Source organism: Carassius gibelio, chromosome B17 (assembly GCF_023724105.1).
Source record: "Carassius gibelio isolate Cgi1373 ecotype wild population from Czech Republic chromosome B17, carGib1.2-hapl.c, whole genome shotgun sequence".
NCBI lineage: Eukaryota > Metazoa > Chordata > Actinopteri > Cypriniformes > Cyprinidae > Carassius > Carassius gibelio.
In genome coordinates, this window is record NC_068412.1 from 12,652,783 (window position 1) to 12,676,889 (window position 24,107).

General features: G+C 37.1%; 2 protein-coding genes across 2 annotated transcripts in view; one reads left to right on the forward strand and one right to left on the reverse strand.

The window, feature by feature from the left end:
• The window catches only part of LOC127976039 (alpha-(1,6)-fucosyltransferase), an 84,161-nt gene extending 65,717 nt beyond the window's left edge, over nucleotides 1–18,444 (reverse strand). The window contains exon 1 of the mRNA XM_052580142.1: nucleotides 18,278–18,444. The gene's annotated coding sequence lies outside the window, so the exon portion shown is untranslated. The remainder of the gene's footprint in view (nucleotides 1–18,277) is intronic.
• Nucleotides 18,445–19,773: 1,329 nt separating this feature from the next.
• Nucleotides 19,774–24,100, forward strand: LOC127976042 (dynein axonemal light chain 1-like). Its single transcript, XM_052580146.1, has 8 exons — nucleotides 19,774–20,494; nucleotides 20,984–21,022; nucleotides 21,160–21,269; nucleotides 21,601–21,656; nucleotides 21,738–21,793; nucleotides 21,875–22,001; nucleotides 22,096–22,236; nucleotides 22,333–24,100. The coding sequence occupies exons 1-8, from the start codon at nucleotides 20,492–20,494 to the stop codon at nucleotides 22,380–22,382; spliced, it is 582 nt and encodes a 193-aa protein (XP_052436106.1). The 5' UTR covers nucleotides 19,774–20,491; the 3' UTR covers nucleotides 22,383–24,100.
• Nucleotides 24,101–24,107: the final 7 nt, after the last annotated feature.

The following is a 24,107-nucleotide window of genomic DNA, read 5'->3' on the forward strand; positions in this document are numbered from 1 at the left end:
GAAATGAAGGTGTTAAGGGTTTGGAACGACATGAGGGTTAGTAATTAATGACAGGATTTAATTTTTTTTGGGTGAACTAACCCTTTAAACTATTGTTCAATTATGTAAACATTGGGTAAAAAATCTAATGAATACTTAGTAATTACATATTTTAACATTTCAGGGTTTTTTCGTCCATTGCTATCACAAAGTCAAAAATCAGACATGTTTGTGATTGGCTGCAACGCTCAACACGGCAAAAACACATTGTAAGCAGAAACTATTGATGCTGACCCAAACATGGGAGTGTTTAAAAGCAGCAGCCATCTATCAGCTGGTACTAGATCGACCAAGTACTTTGTTCCAAAAGACTTGGTCCCAAAGAATCGACTTGGTCCCAAAGTACTAGTACTTTTGTACTACTCTGTATCCTTTCAGTCCATTGATATTTAGAATCATGCTGCATGTGCACAAAACAACGTATATGGCATCAGGATCAATAAAAACATTGACTTATGAGTAGAGCTTATGCTGTAAGTCAGCAGTCTTCGAGATTAAAGGTTGAACGAAAGGTGACATGTCATGTAATGGGTACCACTGTCTCTCTTCATGCTGGGCCACAGCTGTGTGCTAGCACTGTCTCTACAAGCATGCAGGAATGAGACGGCAACAGCAAACCACCAACAGTCCTGCAGTGTATTCACACTGTAAATGTGTGTGGATCTGCGCCAGGTGTAAGTGCATACACACACAGATCTCGCTGGAGGAGGCAGAAGCACAGATGGGCATTTCTGGATGGCTGCATCTCCTGGAGGGGTCAAAAGCAGTGGGAGGTGTTGGCAGGCCTGTAATGCTGCTTCACCAGCACCTCACAAAACACTCACACTTTCTCAAACATATGCTGTCACTGAAAAGTGTATGTGGAAATGACGAGAGATCTGCAGTCTTAGACAGCTAGTCAAGGCTGTATGATATGTGATTTTTGCTGTCCTTAATGACAGCTGCTTGTCAGATTGTATAATGCTATGATGTGACCCCAAAGAAACCCTTGACAGACTTTGCGACATCAGCATTCTTTTATGTCACACTTCACAATGCACATTTATACTTGGTGACACATAAGGTGCATTCATGCCATGTCAGAATTATTGTTATTATGAGATTCTGACATGTAAAATGTCTGTGTCATTGTAAATCTCATAAATCCAACTTATACCACCTGACCACTGTAACATTATGTTGAAAAACCTTCAAAATACCAGTGGCTTCAGCAGTATAATTTTTTTAAGCAGTATTTCAGTTTATTAATTCATATAATTCTCTAGTGTTAATGTCTTGATCATGCAATAATAATCTTAATATAAACAAAATAAATGCAATACTGTTTAATGTAGCTGCAATTACTAATTTTCCTGCTAAATAAATTAAGTTTATTATTAGGGAATCTGCAGGAGAATTGTATACTTGTACTGTCATTTTAATATAGTCATTGTGCATCACTAGTCTGTCACATTCTCATGGGTCTGTCACAATTAATACATTTTGACTGGTGATTCGTTTTTTTTATAAAAATAATCATGATTAATGACTGTGATTAATTATGGTAATTAAAATGTAAAATTTCAGTTTTTTTCATGTCACAGTGTAAATTCAAAAGGCCAAAATCACACTAAATACACAAATATGAAAACAAAGTGAAAACAAGCTTAACAATGCACATAATAACCGACCTGCTCCGCATACTTGCAGCAAAACCATTTGAAAAGGTCATAAGGCCCAACTGCAAAAGATTTAGCATTTCTGATACTGTCTGAGCTGCATCAGAAGCTTCACCACAAAGGCAATTAATATGTGAGGAAGTCACACCAAGCAAACAAAGACTTTCTGACAAAGAAATCTTTTACGATCTGCGGATGTTGTCTAAGATAGCGACGTCTTGGCAGTGTTCCTACAGTGTGCACCCGCCTCAAAATGAACTAAGTTCCTGAGTGTATTTCCATGTGTGTGTGTGTGTGTGTGTGTCTTGAGGTCCCTCACAGAAGAACTGTTGATTCCAAAGAAAAAGGAAGTGGAGAGAGAAAGAAAAATGCAGGGTAGACTGAAATAGTCTGAAACAAAACTTTGTTTGGTTTCATTTCTCCAAATGTCACTCTCTTTCTCCCTCTCTTCCTCCCACAGACACAAACACAAGTGTTCACAGTCTGATTGATTTCTGTCAGTTCTCTTGAGTTTTGAGGCTTTTAGTCAGTGTCTATTAGTTTGAACCCATCTATATGCTACTCCTACATTAGCATATGGTTGACAAAATAAACTTTAGCAGATACATGTCTTTCTCTTCTGGGGGGAAAAAAAGTAATGACTCATCCTGCACTACACAAAAGTTTGTCTAATCAAATGCTCTATAAACCACCTGCAAATCATATGGTGTGTTTGATTCACATCAGAAAGATTGTATGTATTGAATGAACATGAATGTGCAATTATTGTTATAAGTACTAATAAACAGCCATTATGTTAATAGGCATGCTAATAAGAAACTAGTTAACATTAAGAATTGGTCCCTAAAGTGTTACCTAAAATTATATGTTTCCCATTTTAAATAAAACTAGCTAATTATTATTATTATTATTAATGTTGTGGTTAAAAAAGCCTAGTAGTTAAAAACAAACCTTAACATTTATATGTCTGTCCTAATTCATTTTCACACATTATTTTACAGTGATCTTGCTAAACCCTCGGGCATTTATTTTACATGAAATAAGACTTTTGTGTACAATACTTTCTGTGTTCAATGATTCTCAATTTAAATATAGAGAAATGTTCTCCACTACTCCACTACTGTGTCTTTGTTGTTTGTGATTCTATTTGCATGGTAATTTGGAACGTTCATATTTAAACGACACAGCAATGCCAGAATTACAAGTGGGAAACTATTATTTCAGTCTGTGAAAAATATGAGGTACACAATAGAAGCAGTGTCTGTACTGATGGCCAATTTGTTGAAATGAATGAAATTATCATTTTTTTTCCCATTAACAACAAAACGATCTACTGTAAGTTGTATTTACAGTATGACAGTATTATAATATTATATATAAAGATTTAATTTACATCACCTTTAAAAAAAGACACATCTGATGCACATTGTTTAATTATAATTTTTTTTTTTTTTAAGTGGTTATTTTTTACTTTGTAGAATTGCAATCTTGCTCCTACCAAGTGATTTGAACACGCCTGACATCTTAATTACAGCATCCTAAATCATAAATACGAACTTCCCAGGTGGATTTGAATGCACCAATAGATCATTTCTGACATAATTAAAGCCTGCTAGCTATAAAAAATTGAGAGAGAGAAAACAAGCTTCCTGTTGCAATAGGAAATACATCAATACAGAAAATAAAATGCGATTTAATGGGGTTTTAAAATAGAAAAAACTTAAGACTTGCAAATGAATGTTTAATGGCTGTGAACCAAATGCTGAATAGAGCAAGTGTGCAATATTTTAAACAGAGCATAAATTTCCTCTCAAACTAGAGGCAATGTGTGAGAGGTGCTGTTCCATCCCCCAGAGCCATGCAGGCAGTGCAGATCAGGAGTTAAAACATGGAGGTGGGGATCTTTTGCATACTATAGTGGATGATAATATGGATAAGAAAGAAATATAAAAATTATGGGAAGGGGAACAGCATGGAGCCCCAAGCTAAGCAAGAACACAAAACCACATACAACATGTGCCCTTCTGATACAAAGTGATGCATGCATCACTTCTTTAATTATGAGACTAACTTCTAGGGCTGTATATTGCCAAGAATCTGGCGATACGATACGTTTCACGACATGGGGTTGAGATACAATATGTTGCGATACTGTAAGCAAGGTGATATATTGGGATATTTCTTATTTTAGGAATAGGATATATTTTTAGGAAAGCTGTCATTAAGAACACAACACCATATGCAAACCTTAGCAATAAATAAATAACAATTATTATACGGAAAAATTTTAATTACTTGCAGGATTTACCTTTAGGTAAATGTATAATACAAATAAAAGGTATTTTATAAAAAAAAAAAAAATACCATATATATTTTAGACCCTGCTTTAAAGGTTCACAGTTTATCGATATTTTCTTACACCTCTACTAGTTTCACGCTAATAAAGCTTCTGATCATGTCAGTTTGAATCATTTATGTATTTATGCATGGAAACACAGATAAACATGTTCAATAGTATTCTCCGGTTCCTGGATGCATAGCTAGTAAACTCTAAGAAAACAGGTACAAGAGTGAAGGGTATGTGAACATTATATTACAGTAAATGATGTTCGTATTTGAATTAGGGCCGTGCAGTCAGTATTAATGATTTGTTTCATTCCAAAAGCAGTGCTGTTAGTTGCCCTAAAGGCTAAAATGCAGGGTGACAGAAGAAAGGAAGCTGTGGGGAAGGGTGTTTAAGAATAAACTCGGCTAAATGTGGTTTCTCCTCAGGCTATGTCCGCCAATTTGTTCCATATTCATCTTATGTTAAAGCTGGCTGGTAATCTGCTTTTGTTGGGGATTCAGAATTTGTGTTGTCAAAGAACCTGCAAAGTGCAGTTTGATGCAGATAATGCATGACCAGTGTTAAAACTGGTACATAAAAAAAAAAATAAATACACAAAAGGAAAAAATCCCTCTCAAGGGCCTTTTTGACTACTAGGGTTGACGTTCACACAAATTACAGTTTGTTTCTGTTTGTTAGTAGGGTGTTATACAAGAGCAACTGCTTGGAGTTATTCATAAATACATTTTAAGAAATTATATATAAAGCATATTATACACAAAAAGGATTAGATTTTGGATCATGGAAAAGAGGAAACCTATCTTGGGGGTGGCAGTAAAGTAACATAAGGAGCTGTGTGGTTAATGTGAATGTTGCAGGCTTAATCCCAGTTCTATCATTATCGTGCCCTTGAGCAAAGTGTTTAACCTCAGGTTACATTGGATTCTAGCATAGAGGGACTAGATCGATAGTGTCCTGTTTGACAAATGACAACAATATTAGGCCTCTAAGTATAACACACAAGAAGGCAATTGAAATGCTGGAGAAACAAGAGAAGGCAGGAAAATCAAAACTACTCATTTTTAATGGCAACCAAAAACGACATATATTTTATGAGGGTTGCAAGCACAACTATGAAAGAAGAATTTATTAACAAAGCAACACTGCAAATATGAGGCCCCATATCAACAAAATGCACACAACAGTTATCTGATAGAAGCAATATCATTCATATAATGAGAATGAGATAATCTAGTTTTTAAATAAAAGCGATCAATGGTCTGTTTATTAAATGACATCACTGGCATGGACCCAAACAGCTTTCAACCCCACAGACAAAACAAATAGCATAAAATGTTTTTTTCCCTTTTTTTATGAAAGAAGTAAACACTGACCTGGTTATACCTTGACAAAGCTGCCTCCTTAAAAAAAACAAAATTAAATGGCTGCACAAAACAAAGCTGTAAAATTCTTACAGATATTCTCGAGTGAAAATCTATGGTTTGGAAACCCTCATCCTACATAACAGATTTTTCTGATGGTCTGAAATGATTTTATACAGTAGAACTTAACAAGCACAAGCGTAACATCGCAGACCTGACCTGCAGAAGTGCCAGGCCTGATGGTTCTTGCAAATCCTCACACTCCCTTCTGCACTCCTGACATTTCTTCATGAGGGTGATGAGTTTCAGCATCATTAAGCCCTCACCATTCTGCACCAAATTACTGTGTGTGTTGAAATGTAATTTAGCTGGCGGAGAACTAGGCATATTCAGTGATCAAGGAAGACTGAAGCGAACAAACAATTGGTAATGCTATGGAGACAGATTTGAGGGTGTGTTCCTGTGTGTTTGGGAGAATCTGTCTGACAGATGGTTGCCGCTGGGTTCTGGGCAGGGACTCAAAGTGATTTTGAGATGGTCATATTGATCTGAAGGCTGTTGGCCGAGGCTGGTCGGACTGAGCTATACAGGCAGAATGGCCGCTACTGGTCTCCAAGTTCATCCGGGCATAAGGAAGTCGTCTCTTAGGATATCTTTAGCAAAATAAGTCAGTGCTGGACTGCTACTTTAAAAAAAAGTGGTTAAATAAACAATCATGTCTGAGTCAGCAGCTCATTCAAACATGTTCACAAATCTTTGCCACAATGCCAAAGCCAATTATGTAGTCCTAAAGTTATACTTGAATTTTCAGTTTTCACTCGAGTTTTTACTTGAATAAAATTTAGTTGCAGAATCTCTACTTGTTTTCTTTAAACATACATATACATATTCTATCTATCTATCTATCTATCTATCTATCTATCTATCTATCTATCTATCTATCTATCTATCTATCTATCTATCTATCTATCTATCTATTCTATATAACGTATTTATACCTATACCTGATAGTCCAACTAGAGTCTAGAGTCTTATACAAGTAATGTATTGATTTGTAGTAATATTTCAGGCTCCAGCAGAGTAACAGACCAGGAAACAAGTGGTTGGAAACTCAAACGCATGGCTGATATAAGAGAATGTCATTGCTGGGGCAATAAAAATGCCTCATAAACTAAGTGCATGACTGGCACATTTTAAAATGCTCTTACTGTGGCACAGCTTTACCAGAAATGTTATTAAAGCCTGACAGGTATAATGAAGGCAAGATACAGTACAACATTTGACTACAAAATGTATTAATATCAAAAATATGCAAACTACATGGGTGCACGTTATATAGTAAATGCAGCACAGTTATACAACCACATCAAACTGAATAACTGACTCAATCTACTTTTCAAACCTTTTAAAAAACAACAAAGAAACATGCCATTTTAAAAAATATCAACTATTTCCAGCCCTTTAGATCAAGGCATCTTTTACAATGTTTTCTTGGGGTTTTCACGGGATAAACAAACCTGTCGTCTTTAATTTTATCATGCAGCCACTAGTCAACATCACGTCGCTGAGGCTTTCAGAGAAAATATGGTACTTGACATCTTTATATAGAGGGAGGAGAATGCAAAAATATGTTTGCATTTTCTAAGACCACAGCTTGAAAAGTAAGTTTAAAATACAGAGGTTAAATGTCAAACCAACACTCAAGAATTTAACAAGACTGTACAATGAGAATACAGTGAATGAGTCCTCTGTGCTCTAGTGTGTGTAGGAGCTCTCCCTAGGATGCACACAAACCCCTGTAAGACAACTAATCAGAGACAAAAAACAATAGGCTTTTGTCTTGTCTTGAGCCATGCTCAAATTGGCACGGCAAAAAACACCTAAACCAACACTGCCAACCAGGAGACTACAGCAGACTAGATGCTGTTCTTTAGAACTTTTTATTTCATCAGAGAATCCTGAAACATTTGTCATGGTTCCACAAATATATTAGCAACGCAACTATTTTTAACATTGGTAATAATAATAATAATAATAATAATAAGTGTTACCTGGACACCAAATCACCATATTAGAGTGATTTCTAAACAATCATGACACTGAAGAACAGAAAAATTGTTGTTGAAAATTAAGCGTTGCCATCACAGGAATAAATAACTTTTTTTAAAATTGTTAGACACTTAAACATGCATACATTAAACATACATTCAGTTTATATTATATTACCTTACAAATAGACATGAGTGACAGAGCACCCAAAAACAGCGTGTCAGGAATACTGATAACTTGATGTCTGTTCATCAAGACAATAAAAGGTGTTTCTTCAAGCGTGTACCTATTGCCTATGCATCTAAGCAATGGCATTTCTTGTCAAATGTCAGTCTGTCATGTCTTACAAGTAATCCGCTACAATGGCTGATAGATGAGCACAATTACCCACCGCTGCACAAAAATCACCCACATTTGATTGGTGTTAATTTCACACCATCAGCTATAGAGCTGTATTCTAGAGTCTAACCTTGAATAAATCAAAAGAAACCAAAAAAACTTTGGTTCTGTATTGGAACTAAATGGGATGGGGTATTCTCCAAGGCACATATGTAATGGGCCACAACTCTTTGTCTGTAGGAAAAAAGACAAACAAAAAACAGAGTGATAAATCATGGAGGAGTTCAGAGACGCAAGTAACTCTGACAGTCTGATCCATTGCCCTGGGCAAGAATTCGTGAAATGGAAAAGTTCTCATCAGGAATGGAGAGGCCTTCCTCTGAGGAAATAAATGGCACCCACACCTCCAGCTCGCAAAGAGGAGACAGAGAGATAATGAAATGGCAGGCGGATGTTTATCGACTTTTATGAATTCTATTTGATCTTGCTTCTGTTGTCACTTGTTGGCAAAAACACACAACTCCCTTGTGCCGCTGGTGCCGAGGGTGGGCAGAACAGCAGAGGGAATATGACAAGGAATGCAAGCAAGCAACAGATGGAAAACAGAGTGGCCAATTACACTGTGCTGTAAAAATCGCTCGGTGTGCGGCACGAGAGTAGGAGATGAGGTGATTCATTCAGACAAATGATACCTCTCTCACAAGCCGCCTCCTGCTAGAATGGCGTATACGTCATGCCAGGTTTCCAGCTAGTATGTGAGGTAAAAAGTTAGCACATGAATGCAACACATAAGGAAGCTGCTAATGAATAATGTAGAGTGATTTCTAATAAATGTAGTAGTGCCATGCGGTAGGCCACATGCATTCAGAACCTTTAGCGGAGCGCCTCTGTTATTGCCTCCCAAGGGCATCTCAACTGCCCTGAAATTCTATTTCCCAGTGCCGAATAGCCTGTTTATACATGACTGTTAATGCTCACAAAAGACGCTCTGATCACACCAATAATCCGTGCAAATCACTGAAGCACCAAAACATCCATTCGCACCAAAGTTGAGCGTGCAGCAACACAGAGTATCTTAGCACGCTGATTACCATGGATGTCAATGGAGCACTAAGGAGGGCAGCTCATCCAGTGCCAGGTCCTCAGCTAAACAGACCACATACCATACAGTACTGCTATCTGCATCATTGTTCTGTCATTCATACTCACATTCACATATGATCGAAAGGTCAAAAAATTATAATGTTATATAAAATATAACTTTAATTATCAACCCATCAGAGTATGACATTGTTTTCCAGTAAGTGTGTTTATGAATTTATAGCTGACATAGGGTTAAATTATAGCTTGCTGAATAATTCGACTCTATTGCTGCAAATAAAAAAATTATACATTTGTAAAGGAAACTTTGAATGGAAATTATAAAATACATACTGGGTAGTTGACGTTGAGTGTTTAATGTCAAATTTGCATTTAGCATATTTATAAGAAAACAAAAATAATTCCTGAATTCATTCTAATATTTTGGGGGGCACAAATAAAAAAATGCTCAGATGGTGTAATTGTCTATAAGTCTCAAATGCTCAAATTCCTGGGGAGTTGAGAGGATTGGGGCAATGGTGGCAAACATAGTTTGGCATTTTTTATTATTTCTTAAAATGTATATATTTATTTATAGACCACCTCACTCTAATGAATGATTTATTATGTTATTAACAACACTGTTTGCCAAACCAGAATCAGTGTGGGCTAACCACACAACAGTTTTACAAATGTAATGTATCTGTTAAAATAATATAAAACACTTTGAAAACACTGTCTTAAAGTTAATATTGGTTTTTAAAAAAGAAAGAGTGTATAAGGATATTAAGGGTGTACAACCAGCAATACAACTTCACATAATCATTTATCAGTGTACACTTTAATTAAATAAAGTCACGACGAGCAATACAGTAAAATCAATATCCACTAAATCTTAAAACAAATTCCACTTGTGAAACCACAGTATATTGCAGTTGGCATGAGCAGCAATCCAACTCTTGATCCCAATTAAGACAACCTGTGCCTTTTCAACACAAAAGGGCTTGCTACAACACTATGAGGATTAGCAAAAAATTAAGTAGACAAATCCACTGATCAGATTATCTCTCCGAACAGGATCTTCTATGCCTTACACAAGCCTCTCGCTGGCACAGGCTAATGCTACTCCATGGTGTCTAAACTGTAGTCAATAGCTTGGCTCAAAGATGCTGCTCTGCAAGAATTCGATTTCAAAGCGAATGAAGGAAGGAAAGAAGAAGAAAATAGACATTGCAAAAGATTGATGAAAAGAGTGAAAGGGAGGTTAAAGAAAGGGCATTTTTAACAAACAATTCGTCACCTGCACGGTATGGGAAAAGGGAAAGGGTTCTTGTTCAACCCTTTTACCGTTTACCAGGCTGTGCTCTTTCTGCACTGCTCAAAAAGACTGAAGAAAATGACAGAACCCAGAATGTGACATATCTCCACACAGCACCCTGTCTTTCTGTCATCAGTGTCACATGAGGTTTGCTCCTCTGGCTCTGTCCCAAATTAGCATTCGACTCATCCTCTGCCCTGTGATGCACCACTGAAAACCACCTGCAGCAGATAAACATTGTGATCATAGCGCTTCCGAGTGTACAGATTTAAACTTCAAATGGCCAGCGGTTACTTGGCCTTGCCCTGCAGTAGTTTTTAAGGAATAACTGATGCATGGAGACAAAACTGCAAGTAGCATGCTGACATGCAAACTGACACGTGTGAAATATAGCAGTATGAAAACATTCAATCGGAAGACTACGAAGACAACATGAGTTAGCTGTCTGGTTTAAACCCAGTTGTGGTATGCTACAGTTTTTTTGTTCTGTGTAGGCGGCAGAGCCCACCTGAGCTGAACCCCCGGGCCAACAACTCTACTCAGTGGGTGAGGGGCAGCTGGGCTTCTATTCTAAAAGGTATAGCAGAGATTTCCACACAAAACCAACAACAAGCAACAACTTAAGTGCTTAATTCAGCTTATGCAAACAGTAATGGAGGGAAGCAAATATTTTACTAGTTCTCCGAGTGTTAAGGTTCAAACAGGAAGGTAGGGGTAGGGGTAGGCGGGTCTCATCAAGCATTCCCTCTAATATTACATTGTACACTCTGGTTTCACAATTGAGTAGTTGGGAACCAGTTTTCCGAAAACAGGAATAACAGATGGGGGGGGGGTGGGTGGGTTGGGGCAGATAGCAAGAGAGGGGGCAGATCTGGACTTGAAAAGCACACTTAAAATGTATGTGTCTTGTGAGGTTTGGAACATCTTTTTTCTTCCCACCCGAAGGGCAGGAGACAGAAAGGACAAGTGACTGTTGATGGGGATGGCATAAACCAAATAATGGTATGGAAGCAGTTGCTGCAACAAGCTAAGTAAAGTGCATTACCCAACATGCCTCCTGCAACTGATAGGCTGTATCATGCACTCAGAGAGTCTATATGCTTGACACATTTGAAGATATCAGTACAAGGTGAAATCCAATCATAAAATCCCCTGAATCCTCTTAGTATGACAATCCCCCACCTATACTTGGTGCATAAAGGGGATAAAAAGATCAATCAAATAAACAATCATAGTGGTGTCTACGCTTGACCTACCTCAACCTGATGACTCCTGAAGACTGACACTTACTGGATGAGATGCCCTAACCCTGCAATTTGGGTTTGTTTAATAACATTCCAACAGACATATCGTCTGCCCTCTCATCCTACCTGTCGTTCTTTATGCAGATCTCCATCCGTCGTTGTGAGCACCGCAGAGATGCTCAACTATTCCAGAGAAGCCGTTAACAATCCTCAAGGCATTAGAGATGCTATTGAGCATGCTCCAGTTGAGCTGAGACAGCAGTCTCAGTCAGGTCAGTGCTGAGCAATGCAGACTTCAGGACTAGATGCCTCAAAAATGCTTCCATCATCTTTACCTCAGACATGAGTCCCCTGGGTATTCATCCTAAAGCATATTTGGACAGGACTAGTTTTATAAGTCAGGTAAATTTGTGTTTCACATATGTACTTTATTTAATCCCAGCCAAATCAGATTCTGCTACAACTCAAACATCATTGGGATTTGGGAAAATGAATCCCATCATAAACAGCTATTTACTGTAACTCTAATTTACTGATCTGTGTTTTTCACACCTTGTTTCTATCTCGCTTGAGCTGATATGTGTGCCAAAGGGTGTGTCTAATTCAACTCTGTTTGGGAAAGGTGTGTTTGCTGGCACAGATGACAAAGCAAGGTGAATGATGGAGTTTAGAAGAAAACAAACACATTATGCCGCGTTTTCACCAAAATAGGAACTTTTTCCCCCCCAGACCTGTTTCTTTCTGTGTTTCCACCGTGGTCTAAAGTACCAGGAAGATTAGGCAAATAGACTGGTGATGCAGGTCTGCGCGCATTTCTCAATACAAAGGATGCTGATTTTGGTCGGTAGTTGGTAGTTTGGACTTTCGACTCGGGAGTGTGATGTCCGCGAGCTCGCCTTGGCTACTGCAGTTTTCCTTACTGTTTATTTACAATAAAATGAAATAGGATATCAAATAACACTGCCTCCTTTCGTTTTTATTTGAACATAATAATAGCTGCAGAAATGTACTTAGTTCAGGGAAATGTGTATATATACAGCCATTACAATGAAACGAAATATTATATTAATTTCCCTTTTTAATTTTCATTTTAACATATAGATAAATTGAATACAGACCAAAGATCACCTGTTAGACTCACCCAAAACAAATTATATTTTATGTTTAGCCATTAAAGAGACATCAGAGCCAGCGATACATATCAGAAAGTCTAGTCGAGGTGAGGCTGCTCTCAGCGGATACATGATTACTGAGTTCCTGCTCGCGTGGAGCTGTCCGTCTCCAAAATCGGCGAAACACATCTTTTTAAAATATATTTTAAATACGCGCTGTCTTCATAAATAAACCACAGATTTGAGTTTTAAACAACTACATTCTCTCCTGAAATACTTTTAAAATTACATTTCATGACACAATAACAGTAATATTTTGAAAATGATGAATAAATGGTGGTTGAAATCACAGTGCTGCGTGTACTCAACCAATCAGCATGTTTAGCACCCAAGTCCCGCCCCAAAAGTTCCGGAACTTTGAAAAAGTACTACCTCGCTAACAGGGACTTTCTGAGGGGCATTATTTTACAATGAACTTTATTTAGTTCCTGGTTTCTACAGTGGAAACACACCGAGTACCATCCCAAAGTCCCTAGTTCCTGGGTAAAGTTCCTGCGGTGGAAATGCGGCTTTAGGGGCCGTTCACATATTGCGTCTTTTGCGTGCTCATTTTCATTATTTCCAATGTAGGCGCTCGTTATGCGCGCTCATAATGGAAGCGACACAGTCGCGACGCGCTCGTTTTTTCCAGGCGCGTCTGCACCGCATCGAGTTAAAAACATCTCAACTTTTCAGAGAGCCGCAAGCGCACCGCGGGTCATGTGACAAGAACTAACCAATCAGCTTTATCCTTTCCTGTAACAACCTTGAAAGCTCACGGAAGGAAGGAAGGAACAGCTAACCATAGTTGTTTATGGATTGCCATTTTGAAATAAATTTAGTAGCAGAGCTCAGGGGCGCAACTGTCCGAGCGCTTTAGAAAGAAGAAGAAAGCAGCGCGCCTAGCATTTTCCATGCGTTTTAGGCGCGATATGTGAACGGCCCCTTAGACTTTCTTGCAATTCAGACAGTCACAGAGCAAGGACATTGTGGAAAAGTACCTGGCTACTATGCAAGACGGTTACTGTCTATTTTTGTTGCTAGTTTTTCTCCTTCTTCTGAATTAAAGTAACCTTGGCCTTATTTTGTGCAAGTAGCTAAAGCAGAGGACATAATTATTATGCAAATTAAGTGCCTCTGAGTTCTCAACTCTAAACAAGGGTCTCAGTTCAGTTTGTTGAGGACTATTTACCCCATGTCCTGAGAAAGTCTACTAACTGCCTTTGCAGACGTGGATTTGTCACAAACACTCACATTTAGCTGTCTGCAATGGCAAGAACTCTAGAAGAAAAGTGGCGTCATGTGCAACAACTTTCCCCTGGTTCAAATGAAGCCCTGCGGTAGGTAATCATTGTCTATGATGGCTGCAAATGCTCGGCTTCCAGGGCAAATATTCCCATTTAATCATTCAGACCATACGTTTGTATAAAACATGTCAGGGGTCAATCAAGGTCTGTGCTTGGTGTAATTCTGACCCTTCCTGTCCTCATGTGTGAGCAATGGCGGAGCAGTTCCCCTGCAGCTGCCAGAGCGGTGCTCCACATTGCAGTGTGGTATTTATAGCCGATGAAACAGCTCCCTGTCGTCGGCCACTGTCAAGTCTGAAGTTGCAAAAGCAGTCAACCAAGAACCTACCAGCAAAACACACAAGCATGCACACACATAAAGACTTTTACACTAAGGGCTCTGAATGACTCATGGTCTTCCTTGTCCTGGGAAAGACAAAGTTAGTAAAGACAATGGCTGGGTCGTTCTTTCTTGCTGCCCACTGCTGCAGAACTAGAATGGGGAAAGAGTGCAAATGTTCATCATGTGGAAAGCTACATGGTCTGCCATTAGGATCCCTGCCAGAGATTTCATCCATGTCATTATCCCACCCCAACGCAGCTACTTGCTTCATCACATCATCCATCTCATGCAAACACACACACACCTGCACTTGTACACTCTAGTCCCTGCTGCCCAATCCCACACCTCTCTGCCGTTCTAATCAAAACCTATTGGGAGAGACTTTCCATCTCCTGCTCAGAGAGGCAGACTACACTATCATTAAAACTGATCAGTACCTCTTTATCCCCGCCCACTGCCCATATTGCTATGGAAACTCAGCCAAGAGTAGTCACCTGATATTGGCAGAACAGAAGAGATGAGCATGGGGAGCGGGGGAGGGAAATGAGATTCCCTTCACTCCTGTCTGATCCGTGATTTTGAGCTTTATTACAGCCCCCGTCCTGACCTTCACTTCACAGCATGGGGCGAATGTATGTTAAGAAAGTAGCAAAGCCCTTCACTCTATTACTCCTCCATTCAATCTTAATAAAATGAGCATAAACCAGAACGACTTTTCCTGGATTAATAATTCTTCTTCATAATTCACCCCAGGAGACGATTATCTATCGAGGGCATTATTAGATTTCTCAGTTCATTACTCAAATATGACAAATGTGACAAGACAGACATGCCTACAATGGATTTCAGCTGGGCTGAAAGTTTGCGGTTACATGTTCATGTGACTATGACAACATGTGTAGTCACTGCATCAGTGTCCTAAATTTAAAAAACACAGAACAACCCTTTATAAGTAAAGGTAGCATTTGATCACATGGGAACGTGAAGTGACACATTATGGAAATCTCATAACCACAAATTATGTTTTTAAGTTAATGTTTCACAACCATAATTGTGTGAGCAGAGTGAGGCAGTGCAAAACACGGAGCTGCAACGAGACTCCAGGGGCCTATGACAAATTAATGCATATTTAGGGTTCACCTGTGAGTTGCGATTGATTGAACAAAATTGAAATTAAAAGCAAACTTTCAACAAAAGAGATGATTATGCAACATCAAAAACTCACATCAATGTAAATGCTAATAAAATACTGGAGTAAAGATAAACTTCACTTATGGTTAACTTGAGCAAGATAAGGCCACATCACACCCTGACATATGAACTTTATAACTAATTTCCTTTGTCTACATATGAAAATGTGAACAGATGTATTCACTTCTCTGTTTAAAACTGGTATCTATTCAGAGACCAGCATGAAATTTGATACTGCACTGAAAAAGGAAGCATACAGTAATTGCCACCTTAGCTGTTTGTACCTGATCTAACCCTTAAAAAATGACTTAAGTTGGTGAAACTTAGTGCAGACCTTTATATTGTTACATAATGCATTTGATTCTGTCAAGTTAAATTAATTTAGATGTTACTACATTTTATATTACCTGACAAAACATTTTTGTGGATTTGTTTTAGAGTGATTCCCTAAAAAAGGCCTCTAGCTAAATGAACCGCCCCTTAGGGAAGTTACAGGCACTGCCATTGGCTAAGACTGCTCTAAGGACCCTGGCAAGTAAACATAGCAGGGGAGTGTTGAATTCATTCTCTCAGTTTGTCTGACTACACTGTAAAATGTGAAACGTGAAGGAGTGACTTTTACCTGACCCATGAAAATGAATTTTCCTTGGTTTCATATAATATAGTCAGGCTGATTCAGTCAATATTTGTTACCACCTTTACAGGTTACTTGCCAAACATATTCTCCAGTGTACTGTACAATTGGAAAGTGCTAGTCTGAAACCTACCATTTATAGCATATGTTAATATACAGTATTTACAGATGTGTGAAATAAAATGTTCATATTGTTGTATTAGTTCACATTGCTGCTCTAAGGCCAAACGCAATGCGAATCAACTGACCCAGGAAAGATTCCGTTAAATTTTTTGATAATGACCATCCGACTTCAGAGGAATAACATCTCATCATTTCTATCCAGAAACCTAAGCTTCTGGAGGTATCAATTATCACGGCATACTTAATTAATTCCAAGTCAAGCAAGATAAGCTTCAATGCAAAAAGTATTATTAAAGATGTATGAATGTTGAGACAATGCACACAAGTCCAAGTAGATGTGATAACACACTTGACTATGAAAGCTCGTTATCGGTGTATGCTTGGAAGAGCAGGGACTGGGCATTACGACTGTACATCTGTAGAAGACATTGATTTTACAAGGCTCTTAAGAGTGGGAAATGTTTCCAGTGCATCGATTAAAACAGCAGATGACATGACGGGAGATTAAACCACATAGTAGACTTGAAAGAGTGAAGCCAAATAGTCATAAGATGATAATTAATGGTGTCCATCCTGAAGTGTGTCTAATGGGTGTGATAGGAGTGGATTAAGTAAGGAAAAGCACTGGCGGAGACAAATAATGCCTGTGCTGTGATTTCCACATATATGCCTTCTAGTTAGGCAGCTCACTTTAGCTAATAAGAAATCAAACTGATCCCAGTGCAGTTGAGAAACATAACCTTTGACAGTTAGAATAGTGGAAATACTTGTATGATTAAGACTTGAGCTGCATTAAGAAAAACAGTCATCATCATAATAATGACTTGTATTGTTGCATTAAGGTTTATTGCCTTCATATTTTATTTATTTTTTGCAGGAGAGGAAAAGTTTGCAAGCCTGGGACTCTTGGGACATCCGAAGCGTAACATAGCTATAAGTTAGCGAACTGCCCACAAGGCTACTGGCGCCAACACGTCATCATTTTTAAAAGGATAGTTCACCACAAAATTAAATAGCTATTCCAAACCAGAGAGGCAAACTTTAAGGATTCTGGCAGGTGCATATTTACATGTAATTACAATGAAGGGTGAAAAAAGGGTATGTAAAACCTCCATAAAAATAATCTACTTGATTTATTGCACTGTATTCCAAATATTCTCAAGTCATACAATTGCTTTTTTAAGAGGAACATATTTGTTATCTTTGGTTCAACTGATTCATTGAAAAGATATGACTCAAACATATTTCTGATATACAAATCATTTCTTCTTTCACAGGGATCAAGGTGGGTGTCAAGATTTTGTAAATAACCACTCAAATTCCATTTGGTTCCTTACAAAATTGACATCTTTAAGCACAAAAACACTTTGAAAATAGCGTACGAGATATGCAGACTACTTTTATGACACATTTATTACAGTTCACAGGCTTGACATTTTCAATCCCCATTCAGTCATTTGATAGAAACTACATTCATACAGGCTTAAAACAACAAAATGAAGTGAAATGAATTTCGTTTCGGGTGAACTTGCTTCTTTAAACATCATTTCGCAGTGTTCAGTAACTCGCTGCCTTCTTCACAGGGGTCTAAAAGTAAACACTCTGATTTCTGCAGCGACTTGATGTTAACTTGCCTTTCTCTTTCTACCCACATAAACATGGACACGCTACTGCTGTTGTTATTCCCGCTAAATGTCTGACTCACATTCCGGGCATTATTTATTTCCTGATACAACCCATTTATTAATAATCTCGTCTGGTGTATTTGTTAACAGTTTCGTTTTGCGCTGTATGGTGTGGATTCACTGAAAGTAGTCTTCCTATGTTTGGCACTGCTATTCTCATTCGCAATCGTTTTCATCTCTTTCTAGTACATAAAGACATTATCCAGTGTTCCGTGATCGTGATACCCACAGAATAACTGTCTGACCAGAGCATACTTCGGTATCACGGCGCGAAAACACAATACGCTCGAGCTGCAAAGCTGACCGTTATTTTTTGTCGTTCAGCGGTCGAGGAAGCTAGCAACAGGCCGGGATGGAGCGAACTCGCAGGTGAGAAAAACGTCGTTTTCCTTAACATAACGCGGTCGTATGTAACGGCGACACACTTACCTTGATTTGGCACTGGCGTACTTGTATCTCCACAGCGCGTATGTTTTAACGAAAGGGATGCTAGGCGAGTCGTGGCGGAAACAGGAACTGGGGAGACTGACTGCTGCTGTCTGAATTGTCGCTGGTGGGCTCTTGAGGAGGCTGCTCGGCTGTCACTGGGCTGCACTGCGCATGCGTGTGTCAGATCAACACGATACAAGTGCTCCTCGGCACTGAATACAATTTCTTGCATCTCATTATTCATGGTTTTGCCAGCGTAATGCGACTGATTTTCTCCGTACAAATGTGACAAATAGTCGTTTCATTAATGAGACTGCAGTCAAAGCAATTTAAAGCGACCGGTCGTGTGGGATTGTATTAGAAAAGAATAATAAAAAGTCCACTATTATGCAAATGTAAGACACTCCAAGGGTAGTTCAGATTAATACATATTACATTTTTAATAAACGTCCAGTCTAACATGCAGGCTCGAAAATCTGATGTTCAGTGTTATCCACTCTGAACATATTGTAGCCTACTGGACACTGAATTCTTGTTTGCAGTTTATAGCTAACATTTTTGTAGCATTTATTATACTTTTACACACATGCATATTTGCATTTGTGTTTTACTCTTAATATTTTGTTGTAACTCTTGGCTTGTTTTGTGATCATCATAGCAATTGTACATTTACTTATTGATGCAGAATACTATTGTTTTAACATAAAACAAAACAACGAGTTAAAGAGTTTTAGAGTTTTAGAGCCTGGCAGGCCAGTGTTATAGACTTCTTTGCTCAATGGAAATCTGTTTCTACCACATAATCTACCACATCAATGTTTTGAAAATCATAAATTACTGCATGACATAAAAAGTTATAATTATGACATAAAAAGTCTATGGAACACAAAGTCATAATTATAAGACAAAAAGTAACAGTTAAGAGATGACACAGTTGTGAGATAAAGGCTGAAAGTATGAGAAAATAACATTAAGGTTGCATTTTTGTAACAATTATCTCATAATTTTGACTTTTTTATCATTATGATTTTTGGCCATTATGTCAGTTAACCATTTTATTATAATAAAAGTGTAGTAACCATGTTTTAGTATAAACGCAGCTTTACTAAAGAAACCATGGTTATACTATGGTTAGTGAAGTAATTGTTTGTTTGTTTGTAAAGGTTTTATATTACAATTTACTAAACTATGATTCATTTTTATTTTTTTTCTGGCCGAAATGGGTTCCATATTGAACTGTTATTAAATCTATAAGAATACACACACACACACACACACACACACACACAGACACACACACACGTTTACTTAGCTATCTAAATGGGGACATTCCATAGGCGTAATGGTTTTCATACTGTATAAACTGTATATTCTATTGCACTACACCAACCATACACCTATACTTTACACCTACAGATTTTTTTTTTTTTTTTTTTTTTGCATTTTTACAATAAAAAAATAAAATAAAAAAAACTTTGTTTATTTTTATACCAGTTTTACAAATGAGGATGTGCCCAAAGGGAGACTTCTGGAGGCTTTGTCAGGTTTAGCTCAATTCTGGGTACAAATTTGTCCACAAAATATGGTTATGAAGGTACACACACGCACACACACATACTAAATCGAGGGCAGTTTGACTTAATCATTGTTACATCACTCCCACCCAGTGGTCTGACTGCGGAATCACACCATGATCTGAACCAGTGCATATACACTAGCATTATCAAGTATTCAAATGGAAGTTTAAAATAATACGGAATGACTATACAATAAAATATACAGGCCTGTATCTTATAAAAAGTGAAAATAGCATTGTGAGATATGGCTTTGTTCAAGAGACTTTCGTATCCTTCAAAAGTCGACAACTATAACAAAGCAAAACATAAAAATATAAAAATTAATAATGTGATATAACATTGTGTGATATTTAATTTAAGTGGAATAGTAACATTAAATTAAGCTATTGTGTCTATCTATCTATCTATCTATCTATCTATCTATCTATCTATCTATCTATCTATCTATCTATCTATCTATCTATCTTGTCTGTCTGTCGCTCTCACCGTTCTCTTTGTATTCGCCTATTTTCTTTCCCTGTGCTATCAGCATGATGTTTGTGTTGTCACGCGGATACGCGGCTCGTGCCACTCAGAAGCATCACTTTGCGCACGCGCTTTGCGGCGGGGCAGTTCCATAGCAACCGTAAAGAACAACATGGTGAGTTCCCATCGTATTTCTGCTTTAAATACACATTATTATGTTATGTTACTGGGTTAAATGCATTGTTCAAAATAAGGAAATACATTATTTTTGTTTTATAACAAAACGAGGTCATTACTCTGGCTGGAAAAGAAGCTGCATCAGTGTTCTTCACTTGTGTCTGACGGTTTGCTGCAGATAAACATTTAGCCACCTCGCTAGCTGTTAGATTAGCAAATTAGGTTTTAAATTTACAGAGGTTTTGGTTTATTAAGTATTAAACGGGATACATATATGCTACAGAAGAAGTCAACGTAATGTCAAAAGGATAGCGAGCTTAGCAACTGTTATTATTGAAAGTTGAAGCGGGTGATTTTACTAACGTACAGTAGCATATTCATATAGATATAACGTTAGAGAAAAATAAATGTTATTACAAATATTATACACAAAAGTATCATCTTACCTTTCTGTTAGTCATCACGAGTGTATTATGTGTATTTTCAGGCAAAAGCGACAACTATTAAAGAGGCCCTGGTGAAATGGGTAAAACATTTGTTGTTAATTTAGTTTGTAAATGAACTTTTCTAAAACTTTTAACTCATTAAACATTACTAGTAAACATGTAAGTTCTGCTCTCTGTCAGTCAGATTATCAAAATTGATTTCATTTTGTTATCTAAGGAGGAGAAAACGGGGGAAAAAGCGAGCGAGGCCACAGCAGTAAAGCTTTATGGTCAGATACCTCCCATCGAAAAAATGGACGCGACTCTCTCTAATCTTGTCAACTGCGAGTGAGTCTAAATACACAGATCCAATTTTTAGTTCATTTTCGGTTACACTTTAATTTAAGGTGTCCTTGTTCCAGTGTGTAATTATACATTTAAGTGCTGAGTAATATTAATTAACTACATGTACTTACTACTTTATGGTTAGAGATTAGAGCTTGATTTAGGGTTACTTGCATGTAATTGTGCATAATGTATTGCTATTATAATAGTAAGTACATGTAACAAGGACACCTTAAAATAAAGTGTTTATATATTTTCTTAGAAACAAATGTCAGTATTTGTCAGATTTAATAATTTTCTAATATACTTTCATTGTATGTTTCGACCTGCCTAGGAGATTATCCTTGTCTACGAACTGTATTGAAAAAATTGCAAACTTGAATGGTCTAAGTAAGTACACTCTTTAAATGCATTTCTGTCAAGTGCATTTGTCATGATTGCTGGACAGTTTATTTAAATTTTTTCTCCTAGAGAACCTTAAGATATTGTCCTTGGGGCGGAATAGCATCAAAAACCTTAATGGACTTGTAAGTAAAGAAGCAGAACATTAATGATATCGTAAGAAGTGGACATCTGCTTCCCTCTGACTCCTCTTCTGTCCCCCACAGGAAGCAGTAGGTGATACTCTGGAAGAGCTGTGGATCTCTTATAACCTCATAGAAAAACTGAAAGGAATTCACGTCATGAAGAAACTCAAAGTCTTGTATATGTCTAACAACTTGGTCAAGGAGTGGGGTGAGCATGGAAGCTAGGTTACTGAGAGACCAGTAGCAGCTTAGTCATGGTACATCAAGAATGAGCATTTTATGAGACTTGTTTGTTTCTTTAGGGGAGTTTCAGAAGCTGGCAGATCTTCCAGCATTGGTGGACCTCGTCTTTGTGGGGAACCCATTAGAAGAAAAGTATTCTGCAGATGGTAACTGGATAGAGGAAGCTACTAAGAGGCTTCCCAAGCTTAAAAAGCTAGATGGTAAGTAGCATATGTTAGTTAAACATAAAAAAAAGAAAAGAAAAAACATGGGTGCAAAAATTACCTTTGATTATTCGTAATAATTTTCATTTTTAGGAAACCCCGTTATCAAACAAGAAGAGGAGGAAGGTGAAGGGGAGAGCTAATGCAATTCCTTTAAATATTCTGAAGTTGGTGCATTTTTTTATTGTTCAAACACCAGCATTTTAACTATTAGAAGTCTGTGCAATATTTTTATTTATTTTTTATTAGGTTTATTAGGTTTATTTATATGGAATGAAGCCAAAAAAGCTAAATCCATTTTCTTGAGCTTTAACACTATTTGAATAGATTTGAAAAGCACACTATTTTTTGTTAGCCTTCGTACAAGCGGTGATATACAATCATAATGTAAGGGTTGTGCAGAAAGACAGATTGGATGATACTCATTACTTACACTGTTAAAAAAAATTGCCATTGTTACTTTAAAGAACTATTTCTACCTAATGTAACCTGTGCTTAAAAATAACTATGAAGAATTAATATGAACACCACTATAATATTAAATAATTTAGCATAACTTTCGATAAATTCAGTAAAAATTATATTTTCGACTTGAATAACCACTGAAGTTACCACTTGAAGGACATATTAAATTTTTTATTTATTAACAAAACTTTTCAGGGAGATCAATAACATTTTAGATTGTAACAGTAAATACAAGCCAGTGACATTGAAGCAACTACAAAATTGGAATGATTTATTAAGTTTGTGACATGGGCTTATAATTGTTTCAATTGGTGGTGCTATGTTTTAGTATGTCTCTATTAGGAGGCTACTTTAAAAGTTCAATCTGAAGTTGAATAATATTTGCAAGATTTAAATTTTTAATTAAATGCCTTTTGTAAATGGCATACTTTTTGTAATAAATTTGTTTGGACATAATCTAATTTGCAGTTAATAGTACAGTTTCATCACTTAGTGTATTGTTAACACATTACATTGTATGTGTGGTATTTAAAACAAGTTGCACAATGAGAGCAATTTAACACTTTGTAGCATGACTCCATGAAGTAAGTTAAATGTACTGTGGCCGGATAAAGGCACCATAACTAATACTGTACTAAAAAGTTGTCTGAATTAGTTTCTTGTTAACAATTTTGTACATGTGATTTAAATGTTATATTTACAATTTAATGCATGTTTTATTGTTTTTGATCCCTCTACATGTTTTTGTTTACTGTGTTTCAGAAGAAAACAATAAACTAGTTTGTCCTCTGCTCAAGTTATATTACCATTCATTATTATCATTACCATTGCTTTGAATGTGTGGTAACAATTTACAATAAGATCTCTTTTGTTAACATTAGTTAATTCATGAACTAACATGCACTAAGAATTACCAATATTTTTACAGCATTTATTAGGCCCAACCTTTGTTAATTTTAGTGGAATGTGTTCATGTTCATGTTAGTTCAGAGTGCGTTGGTTAATGTTAACGGATACAACTTTTAATCTAAAAAATGTATTAGTTGATGTTGAAACTAAAATGAATTTATATTGTATTGATGTTAACGAATGTTATTGGTATTGGGAAATGTAAGCGAAATATGTCTTTATTTAGGGGTGAGCGACGAGTCGTAAACAGTAGGTGGCAGTAAAGTTCTTTACAAAGTGAAACCACACAATCTTCCTTTCTGGATCTTTAATTACTGGATTAATTAGTAGTTAATCTGACTTTACCCCCCAGCAGTAAATGACCTATCATAATTACTATTGCATTTTCATTTTTCAGTTCATTACTCGGTTATCATAAACGTTACCTATTGACAAAATATGAGGTTTGTGAATGTTTTTTTTTTTTTTTTCATTTTGAATATATTACCACAACA